General features: G+C 38.8%; 1 protein-coding gene across 2 annotated transcripts; it reads right to left on the bottom strand.

Annotated features, from left to right (window-relative positions):
* Positions 1-2,504: 2,504 nt before the first annotated feature.
* LOC103474636 (uncharacterized) lies at positions 2,505-13,436 on the bottom strand. 2 transcript variants are annotated; one of them, XM_081614836.1, is made up of 10 exons: positions 12,601-13,436; positions 12,492-12,524; positions 11,428-11,458; positions 8,815-8,918; positions 7,817-8,035; positions 7,234-7,401; positions 6,400-6,445; positions 5,933-5,981; positions 4,807-4,936; positions 2,505-4,705 (listed from the first exon to the last, which is right to left on the bottom strand). In XM_081614836.1, exons 1-10 carry the CDS (start codon positions 12,743-12,745, stop codon positions 4,695-4,697), a joined length of 936 nt encoding a protein of 311 aa, XP_081470962.1. In that variant the 5' UTR covers positions 12,746-13,436; the 3' UTR covers positions 2,505-4,694. The 2 variants fall into 2 exon arrangements, with proteins under 2 accessions (XP_081470962.1, XP_081470961.1); XM_081614835.1 differs by having other exon boundaries at positions 4,807-4,939; positions 12,601-13,427.
* Positions 13,437-27,054: the final 13,618 nt, after the last annotated feature.

Raw genomic sequence — 27,054 nt, 5'->3', positions numbered from 1 at the left:
ACACTAAAACTTAAGGACAAACAAAATGACAACACAATTGCAATTTAATTAGTAGAATACAATTGAGTTAAAATTAACATGACTTGAACTAGTCTAATTTGTAGTTTTATATTAACAGCACTGGTAGTGTCTAAATCAGGCTAAATTTGTAACACTAAATTATCCAAATTAGTCAAAACTAGTATAACATTAATTAGAAAATGTCTAGAATGAATGAGTTCATATTGAAAATGCTCAAGTATATTCTAGAAGTGTTTTATTCTTAAAATCTGCGCTTTGATCTAAGAGGATGCAGAAGTTCTCACCCACTTTGTGTACCAGGCTTTATGTCAATTTAAAATTACTGCACTGATCTGTATTTGTAGGAATTTGTCCGGCAGGAAGGCCCAGACTTCTCTGGGGAGAGGGAAGTCTGGGCCTACATTCTGAAGCTGCTGCCCCCGCGACCTGACCCTGGATAACAAAATGTTTTGTAATCCTCAAAGGAAACCTGAATGATACACCCTATAATTATCTGTTAGTTTGGCAACATCTGTTGAACTTTTACTTAATCTCACATAACTGGGAATCACTGAGGCATTTATTCAACATCCTTTCCACATTTCAACGTAGATGTCATCACTTGCATGCCGCATGACTGAAAACAAACAATGAAGTGCTTGTTCCTTTCAAACAAACGGAAAATATATATTTTTTTCCAGTTTGGGAAATTACCAAATTGAAACCGGCACGTTTTATGTCATTGGCAATTCTACATCAGGAAATTCCTTAGCTCTTTCAAAAACAAATAATTTCCGTTTAGTGTTAATATTTAACTCTGGCTGTATCCTTAGGGTCATTTTATCAATCTCGACTGACTTGCTGATGATAAGTATTTTTCGACAACCTACGTGAAAAGAACCACAGACAACTTATGTGAGTTTTTACCAAGCTTTCATGAAAGGAGAAGACGCAGCAGATCGCTCCAGCAAGCTGCCCACAGCGCGGTCTGATAACTTCCAGTTAGAGCTCATCTTTTATTTTCAGAGAAGGGAGAGATAAAAAGAAGAGACAGAAGGCAAATTTTGTCTACACAGACAATCCCTTGCGAGTGATTTCTCCCAAGGGCAGAGGGAACAATTGGTTATCTTGCAGCAGAGACATTCTGTGAGAGTGGGTCTCAGAATGAGAGTGGGTGAGTGGGTCAGTCTTCAACACAGCAGTCAGAAGTTTTAACACAGGCAGTGAAAGGTCTTCACCCTTGGGGGACCTGATTCCAAAATTTCCATTATTTTGGTCCAACACATGTAACACAAATTATTAATGTGTACTCTCTTATTTTTTGGACATGTCAAAAAAATTCTGCTACATAAACTCAACAACTCACACAAATCATGTCTATCTCACCTCTGTTTATGGCAGTGGTGCCCAAAGTCGGTCCTGGAGGGCCGGCATCCTGCATGATTTAGTTCTCGCCCTGGTTTAGCAAACCTGGATAAAATGAAGGCTCAATAGAAGGTCAAAGAGGAACATTGACAAGCTGAAAAGGTTGTTACTACAAGCAGGGAGAGAACTAAAATCTGCAGGATGCCGGCCCTCGAAGACCGACTTTGGACACCACTGTTTTATGGTTCTGAAGTCAAAAGTGATGTCCAATCGGCGATGTCTTAGGATTCCCACTGAGCCTTACTACTTTTGTTTTAATATTGTGTTTTCTTTATTTGTAGTTGTGCTTAGTTAATGTCACTGTGTGTTTTTGCATATGTTCTTGTGTTCTTCAATTTGCAGTTGTATTTAGTGGTTTGTTGAAGTGGTTTCCACTTCAGGACTACCATGGAGAGGCAGAGAGATTTGTGTTTGACACCAAACAAGAGCGTGTGTACTTTCACGACTTATCAAGAAACTTGAAGAAGTAATCACAGGTGGATGAGTCAACTTTTCCATGTTGTTTTTTTAGATTTAAAGGATTAGGTTGAAAAGCCTGGTTACTGCGGTTACAAAAAACACAGAGACACTTGTGTCAGCCAGCTTCTCTAAAAACCGTAAACACTGCAACTCTGCAGAAAATGAATGGCTTGTTATCAGGCTGTCGTTCCGGCCGGGTAAAAATCCACACAACCGTGGTGCGATGGGAGAATTCTATGATGTAAATAAATGAGGATCCAAACTAAAAATCTGTTGTCAGCCTCTCAGCTTTAAATGAAGTGATCTGTGTGTTTTGTTAATTGTTGTCTTTCTCTTTTTCGAAGTTGCAGCTTCCTGAATCTGCTGGAGCCCAGCGTCGTGGTGCAGGAGGCTCCACTCCCTCTGCTTCTGGGTCTGACTCTGTGTTGTACAGCTGTGCTCTGCACACACTTCATTAAACTGCACTGAGGATCAATGGGTGTGTAATATTTTTGCAAGAACTGTAGAATTTTAAAAAAGCCATCCCATCCTGACAATGCATTAAATATTTTAGGCTGTCAAGCTACACAAAAGCTCAACTTGATCATAAATTATATATTAAGAACCAACCCAGTCAACTGTGAATGTTCGAAATCTTTATTTGAAAAAAAAACAGTCAATATAAACATACAGTATATTGATAAAAAAAAATATTGTGAATAAACATTGAGTATAATTTTTATTCAGAAAAATATACTCAAATACACGCAGTAATAAGGAAAGGTTCAGAGTCACCATGTTTTCCATAACTACTGCATGTGTTACAGTACAGAATTCACATTAATATGAACTGCCACAAACTGAAGTTGTTACAAATAAACATAAGTCACAAAAAGCTTCTTTTTTTTTTGACAACTGACGCTTTAACAATACAGGATTACCATGTTTACATTCATGTCCCTGAAATGGTTAGATGTTCAGTTTTAGCTCACTCATCAAGTCAGGGTTAATCTAAATCCTTTATATGCAAAAATATTTGTTTTGGAGCAAGAAAAGTCTGCAAATATAAAAAAGTAAAAGTAGCATATAAATGTGTATGTATATATATTATTAAAAGCCACATCCATTAAGCTTATATATGAACAGTGTTACTGTTGTCATAAACAATAGTTCCCTGGGCAAAAATCTGCTGGAAATAAACTCCAGCAGCCTGCAAAGACCCTGCTAGGACAATGGATCTGCCCGCAAGGCAAGCAGAAAATATATAGTGGAATGGTGGGATAGCTTTTTTTCACTGATTGAGCTTCACTTTTACCACTGTAGACAGCAACATTGTAAAGATATATTATGATTTCAAAATAACATTTCCTAAAATTGTGCCTCTGTCTCTTTAAGAACTCTTTCTGACACTCCTGCCTTTTGGCAGAATCAAATGCAGAGTTCCTCTAGTATTTACTTCTGGCTAGTCTGAAGGAGCTCAGACTAGCGGCTGCTCTATAATGCGGAAGCTCAGACGTTATAAAGACTGAGCTTTGTTGTCGAGGACGGTGCTCCGTTCATGACGTAAAGCTGGAAAAGGTCGATTTTACATAATACTTCCCCGCTTTAAGATAAACATGGCGCGCAGATGTGAATACATTTCTACATATTTAGTGGAAGTAATTTTGGTTTAAAATAAATCGCATCAGAATTTTGATGTAGTAAAGAGAGAAACTTTCCAGGTTACACGGTATAATGTGCATAGTAGTTAAGTAGTTGTATGTGTAGTATAAATGCAGCATCAAATGTTATTGCTAGAGTAAAAAGCTATTAAAATCCTAAAGATTCTAAGTATTTACTGTATTTGCTCAGGGTTTTTTTATTTTAACCCATGAATACATTTCCTGTGCTAATGCTTGCTTATGACCTAGTCTGTTTGCACCACTCAAAGAGTCGACTCTTCGTGGCACCAATTCACAGCTGACACAAAGGAAAGAAAGAAATGTGTTCAAAAGGTAAAGGCAGTGAAATTTTAGGGAGTAAATGTTGCCATTTCAGTTTTCCATAAGCACTTCTAACATTGTGTGACTGGTTAAACAGCAGCACCAATAGTGCTATAAATACTTATTTGTAAACATATTCTTGTCTTTGAATATAGTTATATGATTGTATTCCTGATAGCAGTTAGCACCAAAACACATAACAAATCCCACTGCATTCCGACTTGCAAAAACAGCACCGTCAACCCACTCCCAGCTCCGAACGAGACGAATCAAAGACGACCGTAAAGATCCAGCTGGCATTGTAAAGCTCTTCACATGGATCAGAGACAAAAACAGTCATGTGTGTACATAAGCAATCCTGAGACAAAAGTGTTGAGCAAAGTTTAAAGCCATGATGCAGAGTTGGTTCTTTAAACGTGGAAAGACAGACTGGTTCTTAGCTAAGTTGTGATCACTCTGGTTTAGCACTGCGAAAATGAGATGGAGCACAGTAGCAATAAGCATGTAGGACCAGCCACTGCCAACCTACTGAGAACACATGAACAAAGTGGACTGGAGAACTGAAATCGTGGTGAGTCAGTCAAAACATCAAAACATCATTAAAGAAGTGTATATTTTTACACAGCTTAGTTTCTGAAACGTGTGGAATAGGTGTTCTCATGACGACGGGATGTTGAAGTGCAGCAGCAGCCTTTTTTTTTTTTTTACTCATTTTTAGGACACTGATGTTCAGAGTTGTGATATCCAGAATAGCCAATAAAATTAAATGGGATATACACAAGACTTTGCTTTTACAAATGGTGATTAGAAGCAAAGATCTTCCTATTACTTGCTTGAATATTCTCTCACTTATGTTAAGACTGCAAAAAAAAAAAAGTAATAAATTAAGTAAATTTCATAATGAAAATGCAGAAACAAAAAAGGTTAAAACAACAAAGCATTTCAAAGCAAATTAAATTACCGTCATTTTTGGCACGCAGTTTTCCATTGTTGCAAGACCAGAGGGTGGGGTTGAAATAATAGAGGCCGCAGCATTGAAAACCATTCTTCTTATTGTACACCTCCTTTTCATTCCCGATCGTACAAACTTCCTTCTGAGTGGATGAAGCATTTTCATGAAAGAAAAAACAAAAGCAGAAATATGAAGTTAAATTGATCACTGCAACGGTGTCTTCAAAGCTCTCCATAAAAAGTCAGACAGCTGCAGCTGATCCAAAAGGAAGATGGAGCACAACACCGACTCCGTGTGTGCGATAAGATAGGATGCCATAGGATAGACTTCACAATAGTGATGTTAGTTTGTAAATCGTCTGGTTTTATGCTAAATAATGTCTAAAACTCAATACCATATGTATTTTTTACAACTACCTCGCTAATAAAAGTCTGGTCCTATCTTCTTGGATTGTGCTACCTACATGTTTGGCTTTTCTGAAGACATTTTCATTTGCCTCAGGAGGCAAATAGCATACCGTGTTTCCCCGAAAGTAAGACAGTGTCTTACTTTCTTTTTATCCCCAAAAGCCCCACTATGTCTTACTTTCGGGGTATGTCTTATATTGGAAAAAAATTGTCGAATTGTTTGTTTTAACCATAAAATTAACATTTATTAACAACCTGAACAGTATTGTATTCACCACAAAACAGTTTTATAAAAGGAAGCGCAGGGGACGGTGCGGTGACGTATGGAGAGGGGGACGGTGCGGATGTGGGCAGGAGGCGGCGCGCAGCTAGATGAGAGGACTTATATTACGTCTTATATTAGCCGACCCCCCTGTAGTCCCCAATACGTCTTACAATCGGGGGTGTCTTACTATCGGGGAAACACGGTACTGATTGAGCTGAGTGGAAACTCTTAAGTTTGCTCAGGTTTAGTGTCTTTCTCACGCATCTTATAAAAGCGGACATTTCCCTACTCCTCTATGGAAATGTTGACAAAATCACCTAAAGGACATTATGAATGAACAGCAGTCAGTCAGGAAATGGGAATGTGGTTTGAAAAAGCTTAATCTCTACTTTGGCTTGAACTGGATCTACAAACACAAAGGGTAATGAAATTTCAGTGTCAGAATAATCCATTTAAACTTTACCTTGTCTGATTTTTTGGACTCATTGACATGGTTGTCAGCACTGCAGTTACTGGTGGAGGTGGGGGAAAAAAGAAATTAATTAGTATAAAATGGAAAAAGAACTAAGAATACTACAAAACCAAATTGGAAAATGTATTTTTAATTTTTATTTAGAAATGTGTGGCAGTCTGCTAGGGAAGTAGATAAAAATAATTGTATTTGAAATAATGCATTGTGGAATAGTTATTGATTTGATGCATATTAAAAATTTATCAAAACTGTTTTTGTTAATTTAATGACTAATGCTTCATCAACTATAAAAATAGTCCTTATTAAAAAAACAAAGAGCAGAGTGAACAAGATTGCATGTAGGATGGACAAAACAGAAGTGTAAAAAAATTAAAGCAAAATATGAACATAAACAAATGTGAATGTTGTGCATTTGGTGCATTTACTACACAAGCTGACAAAACATAGTTACTACATACCACTGAAGCTCTCCAGGAACTCTGAGATCACATGTGAAGTTCTTCACTGTAAAAGTAAACATAAGTAAATTTGCAAATATTTAATATAAAATATAATTTCACCTTGTGCTCAATAATTATCAGCCAACATTTCCATTTTCAGTGTTGGCCTATTAAAAATTATTCCAACATATGTACACTGTCCTGCACGGCACAAATTGCCTACCGTTGTGTAGCAATATCTTTTTTTTTTTTTTTAATTGTTGCATCTTTGCATGTTTGGCTTTTCTGAAGACATTTTGACTGGCCTCAGCAGTCAAACAGTATACTTATTGAGCTGATAGGATACTCTTTAAGTTTGCTCAGGTTTAGCTTTTTGTATAGAAGAAAATTCAAATAACTTTTAAATTGAATAAAACTAATTCCAAATAATTTTCACTTGGAGGTCTGAGTGCATTTGCCATCTATTTTAATGGAGCCAAAGCAGCTTCACTTTTAGGAATGCGGGAAAAAAAATAAAGAGGATGAATACTTTCAGTTTTGAAAAACTGAGATTTTGACTTACAGTAGTCAATTTTAAAAATGCAATATTTTTAACTGCCACATATTATGCCTGTATTTAATGTGATTTTGTTTATTCATCTGTTATTTGTGTTAATTAATTTACGTGAATTTTGCTGTGATCTTATGTCAATACTAAATGGGGAACTGAAAAGTTTCAAGTCTTGTTCTTGTTCCAATTAGATGTACTTAACGTTTCTTGCCTACCATCAATAAAATAAAATAAAAAATCAAGAAGAAGAATCTTTTTTGCAAATTTGTACAAAAAATTGGAAACAGGGCCTGGTCACTTACCACAGACTTTGGAATTATTGATTTTCATCTGTATCTTCTGACACATATTCTGGCAACAATTCTCAATTGAAGAGTCAAACAGTTTCCCATAGCAACACTTATGGTCAGGAGAAAGCTTATCCAGCAGTTTTCCAGTACAGCAGATTTTCTTGTTTTTATCATAAGGTCCTGTTGAAAAGATCAATATGTGAAACTCTTAAATGGTAAATGATCTGTATCTGTATGGACCAGAGGGCTACAAAACGTTTCACACTACATTCAGTCATTCACCCATCCATGCAGCTACTGGATGGTAGCCACAGCTGCCCTGGGGCATACTGACAAAGGCCATGTACTGTAGTCACCAGGCCCTCTGACCACCACCAGCAGGCAAAGTGGGTGAAGTGTTTTACTCAAGGACTCAAGGAGACAGACAGGGTTCAAACTGGCAACCCACCAATCAGGACAAACTCCTACCACCGCCACCCCAATGATTTTACCCATTTCATCTACAAAATCTCTATGTAGAGGCATGTACATATGGCGAAATGGAATGTTTTCTGAGCGTGAAAAACTTTGCAATACCTCTAACTTTACTTCTTACCTTCTCCGCAGCATTCGGGATCATGTGAAGATTTGGGTTTCACTTCGTGTTTACAGCATAAATCATGAACTGGGTTGTACGCCTCCTCTCCACAGCATTTGGCATCATGTGAAGGTTTGGGTTTCACTTTTAGCCCACAGCATATTTCATTAAGTGGGTTGTACGCCATCTCTCCACAGCATTGAGACATCCTTTCACTCAGTCCTACTGTCAGGTTACCTGAAACACCAAAGGTTCAATGACAATGGAGTCACATGATGACAAAAGACTGTGTCTGTTTTGGGGAGAACTAAAGAATCCTCCTTTGTTTGTATTTAGTCTGTCTATGTTGACTCTACAATTTCTCCTTTTGAAAGTGTATAACTTGTCTTTATGATTGGATTGAAGCACCTGTATTTATATATTACAACACATTGTAAAACCTCACATTCCTAACCCTAGGTTTTCCAGAAACACTTCCCACCTCAAATCACCTCGCAATGCATTAATGACAGTATTAACAAACTGAAATTATTGTACTGAAATTTATGCTAAAATGTTTTTAATACAAATTGAAAACTGTCTTAAAAACAAGCCTTTGTACCTCTTGAACCTTCCCTCTGTCTGTCACATTACAACCAGAAACGTCCATGCATTTCATTGAAACCTCATGTGATCGTCCAACACAAAGTAATGCATAGTTACAAAGAGGTGGAGGGGGGGGAGTTTCAAAATCTATCAAAAATCCGGACAAGAGGGCAAGGAAAAAAAGCAGGTCTCTTTTTATCAGAGGTTAAAACTTAATTTTTGAGGAAACTGTGGAAAATATCTGCACCAGGTCATTGTGGTTATGCTGCAGACTCGGGTTTTCTCTTTATGTTTTTGGAACAAATTAGGAAACCTAAAGGTGTGTCAGTGTTAATCAAGCTTATATCAAGATTTTTTTGTGGTTTAGCACCATTGGGAACTGGAAACATTTAATTGAAGAGCTCTCATGTTTCATACTTTTCTGGTCTTACCTGCTCTGTTTCCATCGGTTTTACAGCAAGTGTCGTTTCGAGGATTATAAGTTTTCCCTTTACAGCAGAGATGTAAGTGAGACCCACATCCCGTAGTTGTTGATCTGCAAAACATAAATAAGAGTAACAAATGTTATAACTGATTGTTTTGTAGCTAATGTTATGGACATTTCAATTAAAACTGTCAAGTTGGTGAAAAAAAGTATGATTTCAATTGGTGTTTTAACCAATAGGCTCTTGAATAAAAACAGCTTGGCACGATTAGCATTGAAGGTAACAATGAAAGGTCACTTCTAGTTCCAACACAAAGAGCACCTGCTCTCTGTAATAGCTAGGAATAGACAATTATGGAAATTAGCCATTAAAATATGTATCATACAACTGTAAAGACAAAAGTAAATAACATTTATGATTTTATTAGTCTTCTACATTTAGTATACTGAGGCAGGCAGTGATACCAGGAGCTATATGTTATGATCTTAATGCCTCACAGAGCGAGATTTTTATGCTGATTTTTGTCCTGAATTTCCCCTTCCAATAACGTCCCAATTATCGATGTCCCAATTAAAATAACCTTAAGATATAATTCTGTGCACTGTTCCTAGAAAACCATTTATCCGCCGGTTAACATAGCTGCCATCATCAGTTTTTCTCAGATTATCCGTTACTATCACATTATAGTGATAGCTCTGTTGATAGCTTTATCAACGATATATTTTATAAAAGTTACGCACTGCTCCTTTAAGAGGGCTTCAGACCAAGAGGGATTTGGAAAATCAGGGATATTCCACATGTTGGATTGGATTGTGTTGTGTTGCCCCAAGGACAAATGAAAACGAAACTTGTTGAATATGGCTTGTAGCCACTCAGAAAGTGAGGTGACATAAGTACAGATAGAAAGTTTAAATAAGGATGACAAGACAGCTGCCAAGACGAACCAGAAAGTCTGGGACGTCAGAGACGGGGTTTTTTATTACTTTTTTCCTTGTTAAACATAGTCCACTCACTACCATCGTTGTTCTCTCCCACTCTGCCATGTTTGTTGACTCTGAACACCTGCTTTGTATGGAGAGGTGTTGCATTCTCCCTCAGTTGTGTACTATTCACTCCTGATTAGTCCCTCTGGACCGAATGGCACTCTGCAGACCTTCCTCAGTGAATACAGCTCGCTTTCTTCATTGTTCTCCAGTAGCTTCTTCCGTTACACTTCATGGTCACTTACTTATTGACTTAGTTCTTCCTCATTTTTCTTCCCGATTGATGTTCTGCTACCTCGAGGGGGCATTGGAAGATTTCTTTGGTTTCAGTATTTAAAGCAATCTGAACTAAATGGTACCAGTTGTACGTACCTAGGGTTCTACCAACTGTACAACTGTACACAATAAATAATTTGAACGACATAACATGAGACAATCTATCAGCATGCCCCATGTTGGAGGGCAGAAGCTCAAAAACTGCCGCCTTTGAGGAGCTTCATCCTCGGAGGCGGCGCTCAGCCCCCCAAGCATTTTGCACAGCTGAACGGTTGTCACGGGAAATTAAAGGATTTCTCAGGCATCCATGAAAGAATCAAAGCGACACTCCAGGCAGGTTTTTGATGAAAGAATAACAGTATTACATGATGTAAAACTTAAAAACTCCGACTTCACTTAACACTGCCCCTTTAAGCCTGCTCAATGGGGCACCGCTGAGAAATTTACTATGTACAAAATTAACATTAGGGTTTATTTAACCTGCCATAGAGGGGAAAAATGATGTTCATTTTTCAAGTCACATTTTCACGATGTTATTCGTACATTTATAAATGGCACCTTCCCAAACCATGTTTTTCCCTTTCCAACCGGCTAAACAAACCAAAATATTGTTGTTACTGTTTCACAGCACTCTCTTTCACTCGCACGCGCACGCACACACACACACACACACACACACACACACACACACACACACACACACACACACACACACACACACGCACACACACACACACACACCCCCACACACACACACACACACACACACACACACACCCCTACACACACACACACACACACACACGCACACGCGCACACGCACACACACACACACACACACACACACACACACACACACACACCCCTACACACACACACACACACACACACACACACACACCCCTACACACACACACACACACACACACGCACACACACACACACACACACACACACATTCCGAGGCATTTTTTTAACTGCGCTTCCTGCTTTTTGGATGGATGCCTGTTCAGTCTAACTGTTTTGGCGACAGAACCAATCTGACGGCTGTGAACTGGACTCCCGTTCTGGACTATTGGAGGATGTCATGGCAGCTGAACTTGGTTCTGTACTGATTCGGGAATCGGGAGGAATGCAGACAAAGCACACCTCACTGTCCAGACTGTAACTCAAAAAGAAGAAATTATCTCCCTTTTTTTCGGACTATGCCAAGTTTTTATTTATTTATTTATTTTTTTTGCGTGTGTGTGTGCCTGCGTGTGTTTTTAATAAACACAGCAATACTGAGTGTTAGAATAAAATACTTTGTCTCGACGATGCGAATAAACAAATAATAAAGAATGATAAGAAATAAACTCACCTTTCCTCACGTGTCGTTGTTTCCACAGGATCTGCAAGAAGCAAATGATTCAGGTGAACTTATGATCTAAATGGGCTTCGAACTGAATATCTTCAAACAATACAATATTCTACGCATGTGAAGTAGCGCACTTCTTACATTTTTGGGAAATTGCCAGGAACGCATCAAGTCAAAAGATCGCCATTATGTTGCAGCTCACGGATAACAGATAACATAAACTGTCCCTCGGCTCACATCCACCTTTGAAGTCAGCCTTTAAGCGCGTCCACACACAGAAACAGATTAGAAAGCAATGCGGTTTCCGAAAAAACCCTCCGAAGTGAATCTCAATTCTTCTTCGATGGAGCGGAGCTGTTTGTTCTTTTGTTGTTGTTGTTGTTGTTGTTGTTGTTGTTGTTGTTGTTGTTGTTGTTGTTTTTCCTGCATCCTGCATCCTCTTCGAAGCGCGAATCAAACGCAGCAGCGGTCCCCTTCTGGAAAGCTGGCACGCATACGCTTGTTAATTTTCTTGCAAATCAGCCTCCGTCTCCGTCCCGATCGCCTCTCCATCACCCCTATTCTCCAAGACTCATCTAGCTCTGCTCTCCGCAGGAGAGCGGCAGCTCCAACAGAACAGGTGCAGCGCAAAGCTCCTCCAACAGCACAGCAAAGAGTATTTCCATTAAATTATCATAGGCTGAAGTGCACGTTGTCCCTCCCGTTTTGCCTCTGACGCTCCTAATAAGTAGCTTCTGCTGAGGCGCAAATCTGCTGAGGCGCAAATTGGGCACGCGTTCGTCTACGAGACGCGCCGCTGCGCTCCTGGTGCGCGCCTCCCAAAAAAATAAGCCAGCCTGGGGAGCAATTTACTCTATTTGATGTGATGGAAAGGAGGTTCAGACTCCGGGCATCCACGGAGACCCCACCTCCCACATTCAAGTGTTTCTAAAATCTACTGTAAATTCTGCTTACATGCACAGACATCGTCAGACATTCAGTAAAAAAAAAAAAAAAAAAACATAAAAAACTTAGGTCAAAAAGTTGCTCATCTGTAGGATTTAAGCTCAATATAAATATATACTCACCACAAAAAGTGAAGAAACCACACGTCAGGAACACTGCAGGGGGGGAAACAAGTCATAAAAATGTTCAAAGTGCACAACAGAAGGGAAAAAAAATTCCCCAAAGTCTTACCCAATCTGAGCTTGTTCAGAGAAAGCATCTTTACCGCATCTGACCTGATGGTGTTGAGACCAGAATCATAAGGAGCTTTTAATAGGTTACCGTGAGAAGTCCCACCTCCTATGATATCTTCTAAAAATATGGCATTTATAAGCATGGAGTGCCTGTTAACCCCATCAAACGAGAGAGCCTAAAAGGCACCCGGCCCCCGGAATGCCATTTATTGTGGTTATTAATCAGGTGTTGCATCACATAAGTAAGCATTAGTAAGGTGTTGGATGGGGTGGATTCAGCTTTTGAGATTAAGTAAGTTTATCTAGTGTTTTTCATTCATTTTTATTAATTAATTTGGTAGAAATCATTTTTAAGGACAATCTACATTTTTCGCATTTCCGTCATATGAGCTCTTTCTCATTACTTTTCATTTTGGATCTCTCAAATTTGACCAACTTTCGGCGGACTGGTATTGGGTGATATTTGTATTTTTCGTTTCTTTATCTTCCCTGTCATTAACCGAGGCATACTGTCACGATCATGAACTGATTTTTTTTTCTTTTACTTACCAGAGTAGTTTTCAGAAATTAACACATAGTAGTATTTAATGCACACCTTTACCGCCAGATCCTCAGTTTGTGCAGATATCTGCGGTCTGCTCCTGTTTCCTGCATTTGCCCAATTAAAATCAGTTTCCTTCATTTCCCTTCACGCTTTCGCCTTTGCGTTTTGATCTCAACAACGCCGTTACATCTGTGTGTGACACTGAATATTTTCTGAGTATGATCTAAATACTCATACTATAAAAACCTCTCGACAGACGAGTCATGCCACAATTTCCCAAAATGCGTTTTTCCATCACTCCGCGTTGCGCCTCTGGGTGTGCCTGCGTGTAAAAAAAAAAAAAAAACACAGGTTAGAAGAAACACAGTCCGATTAATTAATATGTCACCGTATTTACTGAAACGTAAATCAATAATTGGAGAAAATGCGCTTCTTTAGCATCATTACCTAATCAATTTTATTGATATGTATTTGATATTGTTCCAAACCGCGGATCCTGGACAGTTCCCCAGGACAGGCCCACAACCAAGACGTGCAGTAAAATCTATTAATATTTGACATTTTTTGTATATATATAAAAAACAAAAACAACAGCAAAAAACAACTTCATGACATCACCATGTCTGTTGCTTTTTAACAAGCCGATAAGGGTTGTTAACTCATCATGTTAGCTCATCACAGAGCTCTATCCTGACACTTTCTTGCCCTCTCTCTGTCGTCTTTTGTGCTGCAACTATTATCCGAAATAAATTAGACAAGCAAATAAGCCAGTTTCGTCATCCCTCAGTATGATATGTAGATATTATTTTTGAGACACTTTGCCCACCTCATTTATCAGAAATGAAAAGAAAAATTGCACTTCTGTTCATGGAGGAAATAACAAAAACATTAGCTAATTATAATAATTGTACGCCTTTTGTATAATAATCAATATATCAATAATAATAATCTTTATATATATATATATATATATATATATATATATATATATATATATATATATATATATATATATATATATATATATATATATATATATATATATATATATATATATATATATATATATATATATATATATATATTTTTTTTTTTTTTTTTTTTTTTTGATTTTTTTTGACAAATAGTGAGTCAATTTTGTTCACCTATATATTTTATGTAGAGTATACATTTCAGACCTTGTAAGCCCAATAAGCAATGTTTCATTTTTACAGTGAAATTAAGATGTCAAACTGTGCTTTTAACAGTTGACATATAATAATAATAATAATAATAATAATAATAATAATAATAATAATAATAAGTTTTGGGGGATATTGTGGTATATATATATATATATATATATATATATATATATATATATATATATATATATATATATATATATATATATATATATAGGCTATATAGCCTCCTTCTCACCCTTAATTAATGCATAATAAACAGTAATTCATCATTTATAAAGTAGAGATTAATTAGTAATATTCATAAACTATTTATTTGACATATATAAGAGGATCCTTATTGTAAAGTGGTACCATTTATTGTCCAATTAAGTAAATCAATGACAATTTAAGTGATTTGTTCTTTGTTGTTACAGGCTAAACTCAGTCAACTAATGATGTGCTGTTTTGTTTTTAGTCCATAATCAAAGCAGACTTGAGGTGATAGTTGCCAAAGATGGATCAACAAAACTTAAAGCAAAGGCTGTGAATACCAAAATGTGATTTTTTTTTGTCTTATACTTTCAGATGAATATGCAAAAAAAATTAAAAATTTAACCATACAATCATACTTGGATATGTTTTGGTGTAACTGAAAGTAATTTGGAAAAAGCCTGTAACATAATAAGATGCTGAAAAAGTGAATGACTCAATGCTTTCTGTAGTGTGAAAGCTGGGGATGAATCACTAGGTTAGTTATTGGAAATCAAAACATCACCCTGTGGAAAACCAAACAAGTTACTGAGGGTTCTCAAAATATCCAAAATATCATGAGATTACATAGATGTAACTCTAACAGGGGCCTGAATTTAGCAGCTTGTCAAAATATATGCATGAGAGGTTCAATTCCTGTGTGCTCAAGGAAAATCTTGTTTGGATTTCATAACTAAATGCCGATGTCTCTATCCCCCCACACCAAGGCACACAGAAGTTAATGAAAGACTGAGTCATTGCAGCTTAAGTATTTTTTAATACATGAGGAACAAAAATTGGAAAGTGTCATGAAAATGTGCCCAATTAGATCTTTTGTCATCGTTCATTATTGGGCCTCTTTGTACAGCCATTCCTTGCTGTGCTGCTGTATACTTTTCATCTTTGCTGCTTCCCACACCACAAACAGCTACTTTTGATTCTGAAAGGGTTTTTTTGTTCTTTTTTTTTAGAAAATGTGCACACTGTGGTACACTCCCACCATAAATGTTAGATGAGTCAGACTCTCGGGACCATAAGAACAAAGTTGTGGTGGGGGGCTTGACCAAAACAATCAGAAATGTCCTCCGTGGATCTGTTGTTACCATATTGAGTCTCGTCCAACAACTGCTGCATCATCTGGGATGTTGAAGATGGTGATGTCATATTTTAGCAACTTCCTGCCAACACTGGTGGTCTTCAGAATGAGGCGTGGAGGACTCCAGGAGATTGTTTGTGTATTTTCTTGGACAAATCCTCTAAGCTTTGGATATTCCCACTGACAACGTTTTAAGGCTTTTTTAGTTCGGCCTGTCGTTTTAACCTTTAACAACCTTTACAAAGAGATGTTTAAATAAACCAAAAATTCACCAAGAAATTACAAAAATATATACACAGATCAAATGCAATTTCAATACAACATTGCTCAGCATCATTTTATACCATAAAGAAGTAAATTAAGATATTAATATAAAATAAATCAATAAACAACCAAATTATTCTACGATGGTCACTTTTTTCCATTTTTATGTCCATATAGAAAATGTTTTTTTCTTTTGAATAACTTGTTAACTGCAGTTTATTACCATTCTACACTGAAAATAAGAAAATAGTTGAACCAACTTAATTACCGTATTTTCCGCACTATACGGCACACCGGATTATAAGGCGCACCTTCAATAAATGGCCTATTTTAAAACTTTTTTTCATATATAAGGCGCACCGCATTATAAGGTGCATAGAATAGACGCTACAGTAGAGGCTGGAGTTACATTATGCATCCACTAGATAGAGCTGCACTCAAGGGAATGTCAACAAAACAGTCTGACTCCGGTCGACGAGGAGAGCCTTCTGCGACTGGGCCGGGGCGTGGCCGGACGATGGTCACCCTTCTCCATTCGCGCACAGCCTGTTCATGGAGAACGTGGTGCCAAATGACCTGCAGACGACCTGGTTATCAGGTCAGTAGGCAGATAGGTCAGTCAAACTTTATTAACAAACCAGCGTTCTAACAACTATCCCAGCATGCACTGCGCGTTTCTTCTTCTACGCCCGAAAATGAAGTCGGCGGCTGCTTACTGTAGTTGCTGGACCTGTTGTGGCTCAATATTGGTCCATATATAAGGTGCACCGGAAAATACAGTAACTTGGTAACAAGTAACTCAATTAAGTTTATCCAGCTTAATTTGACAAATTTAAGTCAGTTTTACTGAAATCATTTAGATTACTTCAAATAAAGAAGCAAACTAATAAAGGATCTATTTTTAATTTTTTGTTTTGGCTCAGACAGCCTTAATTTGGGAGTTAGACAGAAAAGTGAGTCATGGAAATGCGGGAAAGACATGCAGTGAAAATCATCAGGCCGGGAATCGAGCCTGTGTCGGCTGCGTCCTTATGTGAGTCACACGCTACACTTTGAACTACAGCCCAAATACACTTTTTAGAGTGTAATCGAAATGTATAAATTGCCCGCCAAAAAATCTGGCAATTTATACATTTTGTAGCAATATTCTCAGATGGCCATCAGCAAAATGTTTTGCGTTTTAGCATGCTTACTGGATTAAGTTTGGGGGGGAAAAAATTTCCCCAATTACATGCAATGTCGATAGCAATGCATTGACTTTTATTTATCCAAAATGAATTGAAATTGCCTGTTTTCTCTACAATTCTGGAAATATTCTTGAATGATCTTGCCTTTATGTTGTACATGATAGATTTCCTCTTTCTGCTTCATCAGAAGAAGGGCAGGGACAAAGACTTGTTCTTCAAAGACAAGTCTTGAAGAAGACTTGTCTTGCCAAATCCATGTTTAGTCAGGGAGTTTCCTGGTTTATGAGTTTTAACAATTGAAGAGTATCTGCAAGATGTGCAGATGGCCAAATGTTTTTTCTTGGTATGTTGATAGGCTTACTGAAAGTCGTCGTTCACTGGCATGACATATTTTTATAGCACTGTCGGATGTTAATTCTGTTTTCTGCAGCTTCTTTCCGTTAGTTTCAAACAATCTGATCTCTTATCAAACAGTCTTTGCGATTACCACAACTGCAGAATCGGGCTTTAATTTTGAGGTCTGTGAGAAAAATTATCAAATTACTCACCCCAGTGCTGAAAGTTTGGATGAGAAACATACCTCACAAGTTTCATTTTTCTTTGATAGACAATGCTCATCAAATTTCTTCACAACCTCATCAAGCTTATCTTTAAGTTGAGCAAACACAAAACTTGTCAGAAAAGGCGTTTTAGGAAATCTAATAAAAGAGAGAGTGAAAAAAAAAATCCCCCATGTCCCTTCACGCCTGTTGGAATAGACCAGTAGCAAAGCCAGAGTGTAAAAAGCCACGTTGAGGCTAGAGGACAGGGAAACGGATTCTGGATAGCTAGCAAGTTCAGCACTCTAGCTTGGATGGAGTTTAATTATAGCTGACAGAGTTAATGTTGTCAGAGTGTGCTGATGACACATCGAATAGTTCTTCTGTTTTTCAACAAAGTCTTCCTAAAAAGAAGCAGTTAAATGGACATGTATAGCTCTGTTATTGCCCAAGTTCAAGCAGCTGGAGTTTCTGAAAATATGATCCCAAAAAAATGGGTGTCAATCTTGTAACACTTTCATAAATGTTATTTTAACACCAGGGCGCGTGAACAGTTGGTGTTAAAATTAACTCTAATTCAACACTGACATTTTTACTCTGCAAGAACAGATGGGACCACTGGAGCAGAATCACACAGATCCTCAGGAATAGGGAGCCCAAAACCCTCTGACAGGAAACCACAGAGGAAACCCTCAAGGAACTCCAGAGCAAATCCAGAACACTGCAGCACCAGATTCAGACCCTCCAGAACTGTGCTAGGTGTCGAAGCGGAAACCGGCTCAGGGCCGGGCATCAAGACAGAGTCAGGTAAGGACGGTGACGTTATGTGAAGTACGCTAAAACTTATAGAAGTACTATAGAAGTACGCTTCCTATAAACGGTGAAGGGAGCATCAGACCCGGAACCTGAACCATGCTGTAAAGGTCGGGAGCTTCGATAATCTGCCGATCTAGCAACCCCGCAACTGGGGACATGGAGAGAGGAGGCACTGAAACGGGCATAACTCAGGCGGGCTCCACAGAGTTAATGGGAGCGACCCACAGGAAGAGATCATCCTGATCCCCTTAAAAAAAGTCCCTCAGGTCCTCCTCCATATTCAAGCTGTTCTTTTGGCTTGAATACTGGCGAGATTCTTCTGTCAGGTAAGGCGTTTTAGGAAGTGAAGGTGAACCAAAAGACAAACGACGGCGTGGCATCTTGCAGTTTATTTTCTGATTTTTCAGACACGAGTAGGCAATACAAGGGTGAGACACGCAGATGAGACACACAAGAACCCAGCAACAGGCAAGGATATTACTCGAACGTAAATACTGCAGGAAACAAGTGAGGGGAATAACCGATCAGGAGACACAGGTGAAAAACATGAGCTACGTTAACAGAGAAGACGGAACTGGAGATCCAATGACCTGGAACCAAATAAACAAGAAATAAAACCTGACATCTGACAGAAAACTAAACCCATGAAACATAAAACCCCCACGAAGACATCCCAAAACACTGACATCATGACAAAACTGACCTCCATTAGTTCTGTACTGGCAATGATGTGCAGAATGGCTATTTTTCTTTCATCTATCTCCCCATCAGTCCATTCCAGCAGCCACAATATACAATATGAAGTACTGCTGGAAAGCCCCAACTCAAAATTACAACAAATTGTCTGTGCTATAAACATCCATCCTCCTCTGTGAAGAGAGAAATGTGGAGTCAAACAATTCGGCTGTTAATGTTAATTTAGTATTGGGAAGCGTGGTCAACACACTTCTTTCACTTCCTCTGCTGCCATTGCAAAAACTACAGGCAGACTACAATTCTAAAACAACGCAGAAAATCAACATCCTCATTCACAACTTCGTCTTCTGTTCATTTATTGGCCTCGTTTAAAAAAAAAGAAGAAAAAACTACCAGAAGGAATCCAAGTCAATGGCAGAATGCCCAAACTACCTGCGAAGCAAAGTTTGAATCGAACAGAAAAGCATATATGATATGATAATTTAAACTTAAAGTACAAGTGTTACAGTTGATATTTTGCAGTATTAACCCTAAACTTGCCACATTATTTTGGTTGAAAGTCCTTCCACCTGGTGAACATGCAGATGTTTACCACTTGACTTATGAGAAAAGGAATTGCTGCATGGGTTACAAACTACCTCCATAACTGGTCCATATTTAGCATGGACACATCTGACCCACAGAAAGCAAAGCCATCAGTACTCCATGTATGGCATGCCTCATGTGAATCATTGCCAGACCCGACCAGCGTCTGGTTGACATCCAATTTGCCGTGCCAGAGGTTTGCTAGCTGTGCCAGCAGAATGCCAAATCCAGACCAGGTCGGTCTGCTATGTGGTAATGGCCAGTATCTTTATACCAGCTCCAGCTAGGTGTTTATTTCAGGACTTATTCTGTTTCTTTTAATAGTAGTTCTGATCCCGGAGTGCCCCTGTGGGTATCGTCTTTACTAGCAACTACTATAACACCTTAGGTCCAGTTATCAAAAATATGGTACCATACATGGCTTATGTTTTTTTTTTTTTTTTTGGAAGGGACATGATACCATAGCTAGTTGACAATGAAACGCTTCTTATAGAAGAAGTTGCCCATAATTAGTGGGTTGCAGGTTTGAACACGTCATCTACGTGCATGGAAGCCTTGTCTCTGCTCCAAGGCAGCAGTGGCTACAATCCAGTATTTATCCCACCATCAGTGTGTGAAACTATGTGTGACTGACAAAGTGTGACACGCATTGTCAGTCTTGATAAAGTGCTAAACAAGTGCAGGCCAATACCATTTAAATCTGGTTGGACGGCTCGATGGCCTGAGTTAGAGTGTGTGTGCTAAGTAAGTAGTTTTACTGTGCTAAAGGTGAAGACATTGGCAGTTTCTGGGTGAGCGGCACCAAGAAAAACAGACTGTGTTCAGTAAATACCTCTGGATTCCTTCTCAGGTTTTCTGTACAAGCTCTGTTGAACTCCTGGCCAAATGCTGCTGTGCTTTTTTTCTGTGCCTACTTTATGGCCACTCGTTCATAGAAAGGAACACTGCAAAGCGCAAAAATGCCACAAAGCTAAAAATGTATTTCCACCAGCTGTCCACTCTCACCACAATGTTTTTACAGTGCAATTTACTGACTTTGTTTACATACTTATTATGTTTGGAGTGTATATAACTGAATCTGAATCCACTGTGTGATTGGTTCGTATTGATTGTATTAATAAATGACACTGATTTTAATTAAGTTTGGACCAAATTGGGTTACATGTAACTGGAAACAAATTGGACCTGTTTGTCCTATAAAGTTCATTGATTTGACATTTGTTGTGAATTTCTGTTGTATAAACGAACAGAATTAAATCTGTTCTTGGCTGTGTTTAAACATGAATCTTAATGTGTTGTAGTGTGAAACCATATCATCTTGGTGAATGTTAATTCCCATGGGCTCTATTCACATGGTTTATCTTGCAACATTATTTTGCTCCTGAAAGGGGATTAGGGATTTCTGGGAAATCCTTTAACAGTTTGTTCATAAATCCTGTGGGCTGTGGACCATCTGAGCCAAAAGACCGAATATTGTTTCACCTGCAGCAGTATCTTGTAAAGTGATAATAAATTAATAAAAAACTACATTTGATATATGCTCTCTATAAACTAAAGGAAGCAAGAAGATAATATTGCAACATTTTTGCAATTTCAGTCTGTCACTGATCATTTCACTTTGGATCCCTTGGTAATAATCTGTGGATTGAGGCACAGACTTAAACATTGTCCCAGCTTGTCTTTTCCAATCACAACTAACTCTTACATGACTTGAGTGTTTCCAGCTCTCATTGTGTATTTGAAAAGCATATACATAATCCTAGGTATTCAGATTTATGTTGACTGTTTACTGTTTAATATTTAACAGGTGGGAATTTTATGAATGGGTGTTTGATAGAAATATTTTGCTAGCACTGTGATTGTAAATAGACCGTAGAAATGAGTGTGCATGCTATGTTTGTTTGCGTATTCATATTGGTTCTGGGTTGGACTGGGAACCTGTTCAGACTTCGTTTCTGGAAAGGCAGAACATGAAAGAGTGTGCCTGCTCCTTACTGTTCAGATTAGGGAATTTTGACCTGCTATGCTTGGCAAGACCCCACATTTAGCAAATCTTTACAAATGTTGTCTTTGGCAAATGTGGTGATGAGAGAGGTTTCAATTGCGACAAGTCAGCAGAACCCGTCCAATAGCAAAACGACACTGACGAGAGAACTCCTCTGGCGGTACACTGCTGCATCTTATTTTGGGTAAAACAAACAAAAAAGGACATAAACATGTCACCGTAAACCTGAGAAACTGGAAAGCTACCATAAAAGTTAATGTATTATTGATGATTGTCATGTATTACCATGTGTTATAGAGCATATCCGTATAATTTTAAGTTTCTGTGGGTTGAAACTGAAAATACTAAAAATGCCTGCCAGTGAAATACTTAACTTTTGTCAGTCGACTCTCTACACACTTTGGGAAATGGTGATACTGCTATTACTCCCCATTCTTATTTAGATTTTTCTAAGCGTAGATGTCGCTGCTATTTTTTTAGTGTTTTGTGTGGAAATTTATCTGTGTTTCTGTGCACTTTATCTTTTGATGCTGGTCAGCCCATGTCATGTTTCTAGATGTGTTGTGGATATGGCTGGATGCAGTTGTTTCCCTAAAGGTAGGAGGATAACTCATTCCCTGTTCATGGAGTCTGGGAAGTATTCACAACAGTTCACTTTTTACACATTTTGTTGTGTTACACCCTTATTCCAAATTGTATTAAATTAATCTTTTTCCTCAAGATTCCACACACACACGCACGCACGCACGCACACACACACACACACACACACACACACACACACACGCACGCACGCACGCATGCACGCACGCACGCACACACACACGCGCACACACACACACACACACACAAAATTTTTGAGATTTTTCTAAATATATAAAAAAATCAAAAACTAAGAAATCACATATACTCAAGTATTCACAGATTTTGGTGGATCACCATACTTTGTTAATCCACCTTTGGCAGTGATTAGAGCCTCAAATATTTTTCAATATGATGCTACAAGCTTTGCACATTCATCTTTAGGAGCTTTGGTCAATTGTTCTTTGCCATCCAGCCTGATGGAGCTGGCGAAAAACCACCGGCATCTGTGCAGCCATTTAGATCTCTCCTGAAATGTTCAATCAGATTTCAGTCTGGACTTTGGTTTGGCCCCTCCACAATATTCACAGAGTGTTTCTGAAGTCACGCCTTTGAATGTCTTGGCCATGTGCTTTGGGTCGTTGTCCTGCTGAAAAATGAACTGCGCTCCAGTCTGAGGTCAAGATGCTCTGGAGCAGGCTTTTATCCAGGAAGTCTCTGTTCGTTGCTGCCTTCATCTTTCCCTCTATCTTGACTAGTCTCTTACTTCCTGTTGCTGAAGGATTTTTCCCACAGCATGATGCCAACACCACCATGATCCACTGTAGGGATGACTGTGGCTTGTTAATTATTAAACCAGACAAAACACTAACAAGCCGTGCTGACAAACAAAAAAAGCCTCTTAAATATTCAACTCAATGTGTGAAAATAATTGCAGAAATTTCCGAACTGGCCATTTATCAGCACAACTTCTTTCACAATGCATCCATTTTCTTGCACCCTTGTCCCTTAGTGGGGTCGGGAGGGTTGCTGGTGCCCATCTCCAGCTAACGTTCCGGGCGAGAGGCGAGGGTCACCCTGGACAGGTCGCCAGTCTGTCGCAGGCAACTTCTTTCACATCCTTCTTTTTTGCAGCTCTGCTGCAGTCAATTTTGAACTCAGAGCTCACTCCTTTCATACAACGGCAAGGACACACCTCCTGCTTTGACATACAACACATGAGAGTTCCCCACCTCTCCATGCATCGTCTGTTTTGCTTTTACGAAATGGTCAGAGAGAGAGAGACTTTTCTGCGGACAGCCCCCTCCGTGAACAACGACATTACTATTTTCGTCCAGGAGTTATTAACCATTCATCAGTATTATTTTTATGGGAGTTACTCAGTGAAGAATTTTTAAAATGTTCTGATTTCCTCATCGTGTCAGACAAATATTCCTCAAAAATGTTCATGTCTCCTTAAGATCCAAAAACCAGATAGCGAAGGCGGACTAGTTGAAGACAAGTATCACCAATGCAGAAAATTTCCATATAAGCACGTCAGCAAACTTCTAACCAATCAGGCCACACTTCACACAGAGCTCTGCCAAAACAGTTCAGCCCAGGTCCGGTGTCGAGTTCCTCAGGCGGATGTCTCTCTGCAAACAAAATGATGCAATTTTCGTCACGCGTCTACCCATCAAATCAAACTCATGTCTTTTATTGATACAAGCCATATTTTGAAAAGATCGATATGACTATGCTGTGGTAAGATGCTGAATGTTGGAGCACTTGGTAACAATTGTTGCTTTGCAGCAAGAGGGTACTGGGGTATTTATTCATAGTGTTTTTGTTTTGGGTTCTTTTTGCTTACTCTGGCTTCCAAAAACTTGACTGTCAGATAAATTGGTCTCTCTCTGAATTGTCCATAGGTATGGGTGTGCATGCATGGTTGTTCGTCTTGTGTGCCTCTGTGTTGCCTTGTGATAACCAGGTGAACTGTCCTGTATGCACCCCATTGTACAATGATTGATGCAGATACAGTAGGTGACAAATCAAATCCTTTCCCTACTTCCCTGTCTTTGTATAATCCTATTTCTTTTTTCTCTCAGTAAGTGGTGTAAAGACACGTTGTTTGGTTTGGCATTGCATCAGGCCTTGTGCTGTAAAAACCCTTTAAACTGGGTAAGGGGAAATGAAGAGAAGTGTTGGAATGCCTTTCAATCCCTTTCAAGAGACTACAATGACATAATACTTCTTGAGCACTCTGTTTTAAGAGAAAAATTCCTGATGTGGATTGACATTGTTCAGTTCAGTATGTCTTTGAATAAGTATGCATACCACAGAGATGTAGTCTGGGTGGCCTATATCTCGCTGATGTTTGCTTGTTACTTTGAGTGAATACAATTAAAAACCCAGACAGGATGGTGAGGATCTTTGCAGGATACAAAAAAGCATGCAGACATTCCAGTAGCTGCACTGTGTCTGTGCTGTCTGTGTTGAAATTGCATCCAGACTCTGTCCCAATTTTTTTTTTTTTTTTTTTTTTATGTCTGAGTTTGCAGCTGCATTGCAGCTTGTAATTATTTCCTCGGTCAAATCTGTCTGCCTGCCTGTCGATTTTCTGTGGTTGTCATCTCTGTCCAAAAGTTCTTACTCTTGGCTGAAAGCTTAGGGAAAATATTTGGTCGTGTAAAAAAAGAAGACATCAGAACATTTTGATAATTATTTAGGGAATAAAAATGTTACTTTTTTGGCTCACGTTTAACATATTCTCTCCCGTCTGTGTTTTTCTGAGTTTGAACCTGTTACACTTATAGATGAGCCAGATCTTTATAAGCTCGTAGAAGAACTGTATTCATATGTTTTAAAGCTGTCCTGCTTTGGAGCAAAGACAGTGACATGCTGTGTGAGAGAGTAGGCGCAGTAAAACAAGGGAAAGGATTGTAAACCTGCTTTGGCATCTCATTTACATTTAGCACAGCTCTTGTGTGTCCTGTAGGCACAATGTGGAGTCAAAAGTTATTTATACCGCCTGGCAGATTTAGATTTAATCTTATTCATCAGTTATTAATGAACCAAAAGCTTTAATTTTGATAGATGGGGAGGAAAACTGACCATTTATCTTGGGTGATTGGCTCCAACTCTCCAAACCTTTTTACTGTTTCCATTTCATTATAACTATTTTTTGAGTGAAAGTTAAAGCCCCCAGAGAGCAAGAGGGAGACCACACAACCCAACCACAGACCAGAACCCAAGGGAGTCATGATTACTAAGAACTAGTCTAGACACTAGACAAAAGGGGGACCACAAAACTAACCTGGAAACTTTAGACGAACAAGGTTTGAACTACTCTGAGTGAAACTGTAGGAGTCCACAGCACGCCGTCTCTCCACAGCTCAGTGGAAATGCTTGTGAATGTGCATGAGCGCCAGGGGCCACGTTAACAGATCCAATCTGAACATCAACTCATGGACACTGAACTAAATGCGTCTATCTGACCGGGAGTTGATAGCGTGTTGAAGAGTTATGGACAGGACGCTTTGGAGCCCGCCTGGTTCAGAAGCGCATTTCAGACTTCGGTTAAAATGTCACGTTTTATTCCAGCTTCCATTACAAACAGCAGTCAGAATTAAAGAGAATGCAGTGCTTAACCATTTAGCCGAAACAGAGGAGGCGGCAGTTTATCTTGAGGAAATAAAGGTGCAGAATTAAACCGCAACATGCGATCTAATTAACAACTACTGTGGACGCGGTTCATCTTGTTATGATCTTGTAGCAACACTGTCAGCTCCCATTATTCAACAAATCGATAACAGATGTCAACATTGATTATTACTTCTGTAAACTGCTCTATTGGGTGACTTCTACATTTTTCTTCTGTGCATGTGGGTAACCTTGGGCTCTTAAATCATGCACACAGAACTCTTGATTGTGGTTGCATTTAATTGGTATTAACAATTATACGCACAAAAACCATCCGCTTTCAGAAAAAATCTGAATTGAACATCCACATCATCTGTGTGGACGTAGCTTCAGAAAGACTAATACCGTCAGTCATGCTGAAGTCTTACAATGTTCAATGCATTTGTGCAGCTCTGCATTGTACTCAGCAGGTCTCCACTGGCTGCTCTTTTTCTATGCAGAAAAATGGTTTGATTGAAACAAAGTCTGACCACGGAGGACGGAGGGCCGTGAGAAGCAGCATAGACCACATCTTCATTAAGGAAAACAATGTTTTATCGTGCTCATTTCCTAACACACCCCGTATGTGTTCCTTCCTTCAGGCCAGCTGACGTTAATTGATGGCAGACGAACAGGGGTTTGCTGAATTGCAATTATTTGAATCAGCTGCGTCAAAGGAAGGAGTTGTCTAAAAAAAGCTGTGTGCCTTGAGAACCAGGGCTTGTAAATGCCGATGGAAAAATGTGGTTGCAGGATGTGGAAACAGGCCAAACATATACAGCATGACTCAATAGATTTTTTTTTCTCAATCATGCTGATACTTTTCATGTTACACAGGATGCTTAGAGTATTTGACCTGTAGCAGATCCCTGTTTAATGGCTTTTGGAGCACTTTACTGTTCACTTGCCAAGTTCCTCTTGTCCACCCACACACAGCGAGAACTGCATTCCCAGCACTCTGTCTGAATGGGTCTGCTGTACAGCAACGCCAGACTTTCACGCTTTTTAGTCTAGTCTGGTGTTTTATTCACACATCAAAACTGGTTAAAAGCAGTTTTTTCCA

This window comes from Poecilia reticulata, chromosome 13, assembly GCF_904066995.2.
Source record: "Poecilia reticulata chromosome 13, P_reticulata-male-v2, whole genome shotgun sequence".
Lineage (NCBI taxonomy): Eukaryota > Metazoa > Chordata > Actinopteri > Cyprinodontiformes > Poeciliidae > Poecilia > Poecilia reticulata.
This window is presented reverse-complemented; position numbering and strand designations above follow the sequence as displayed.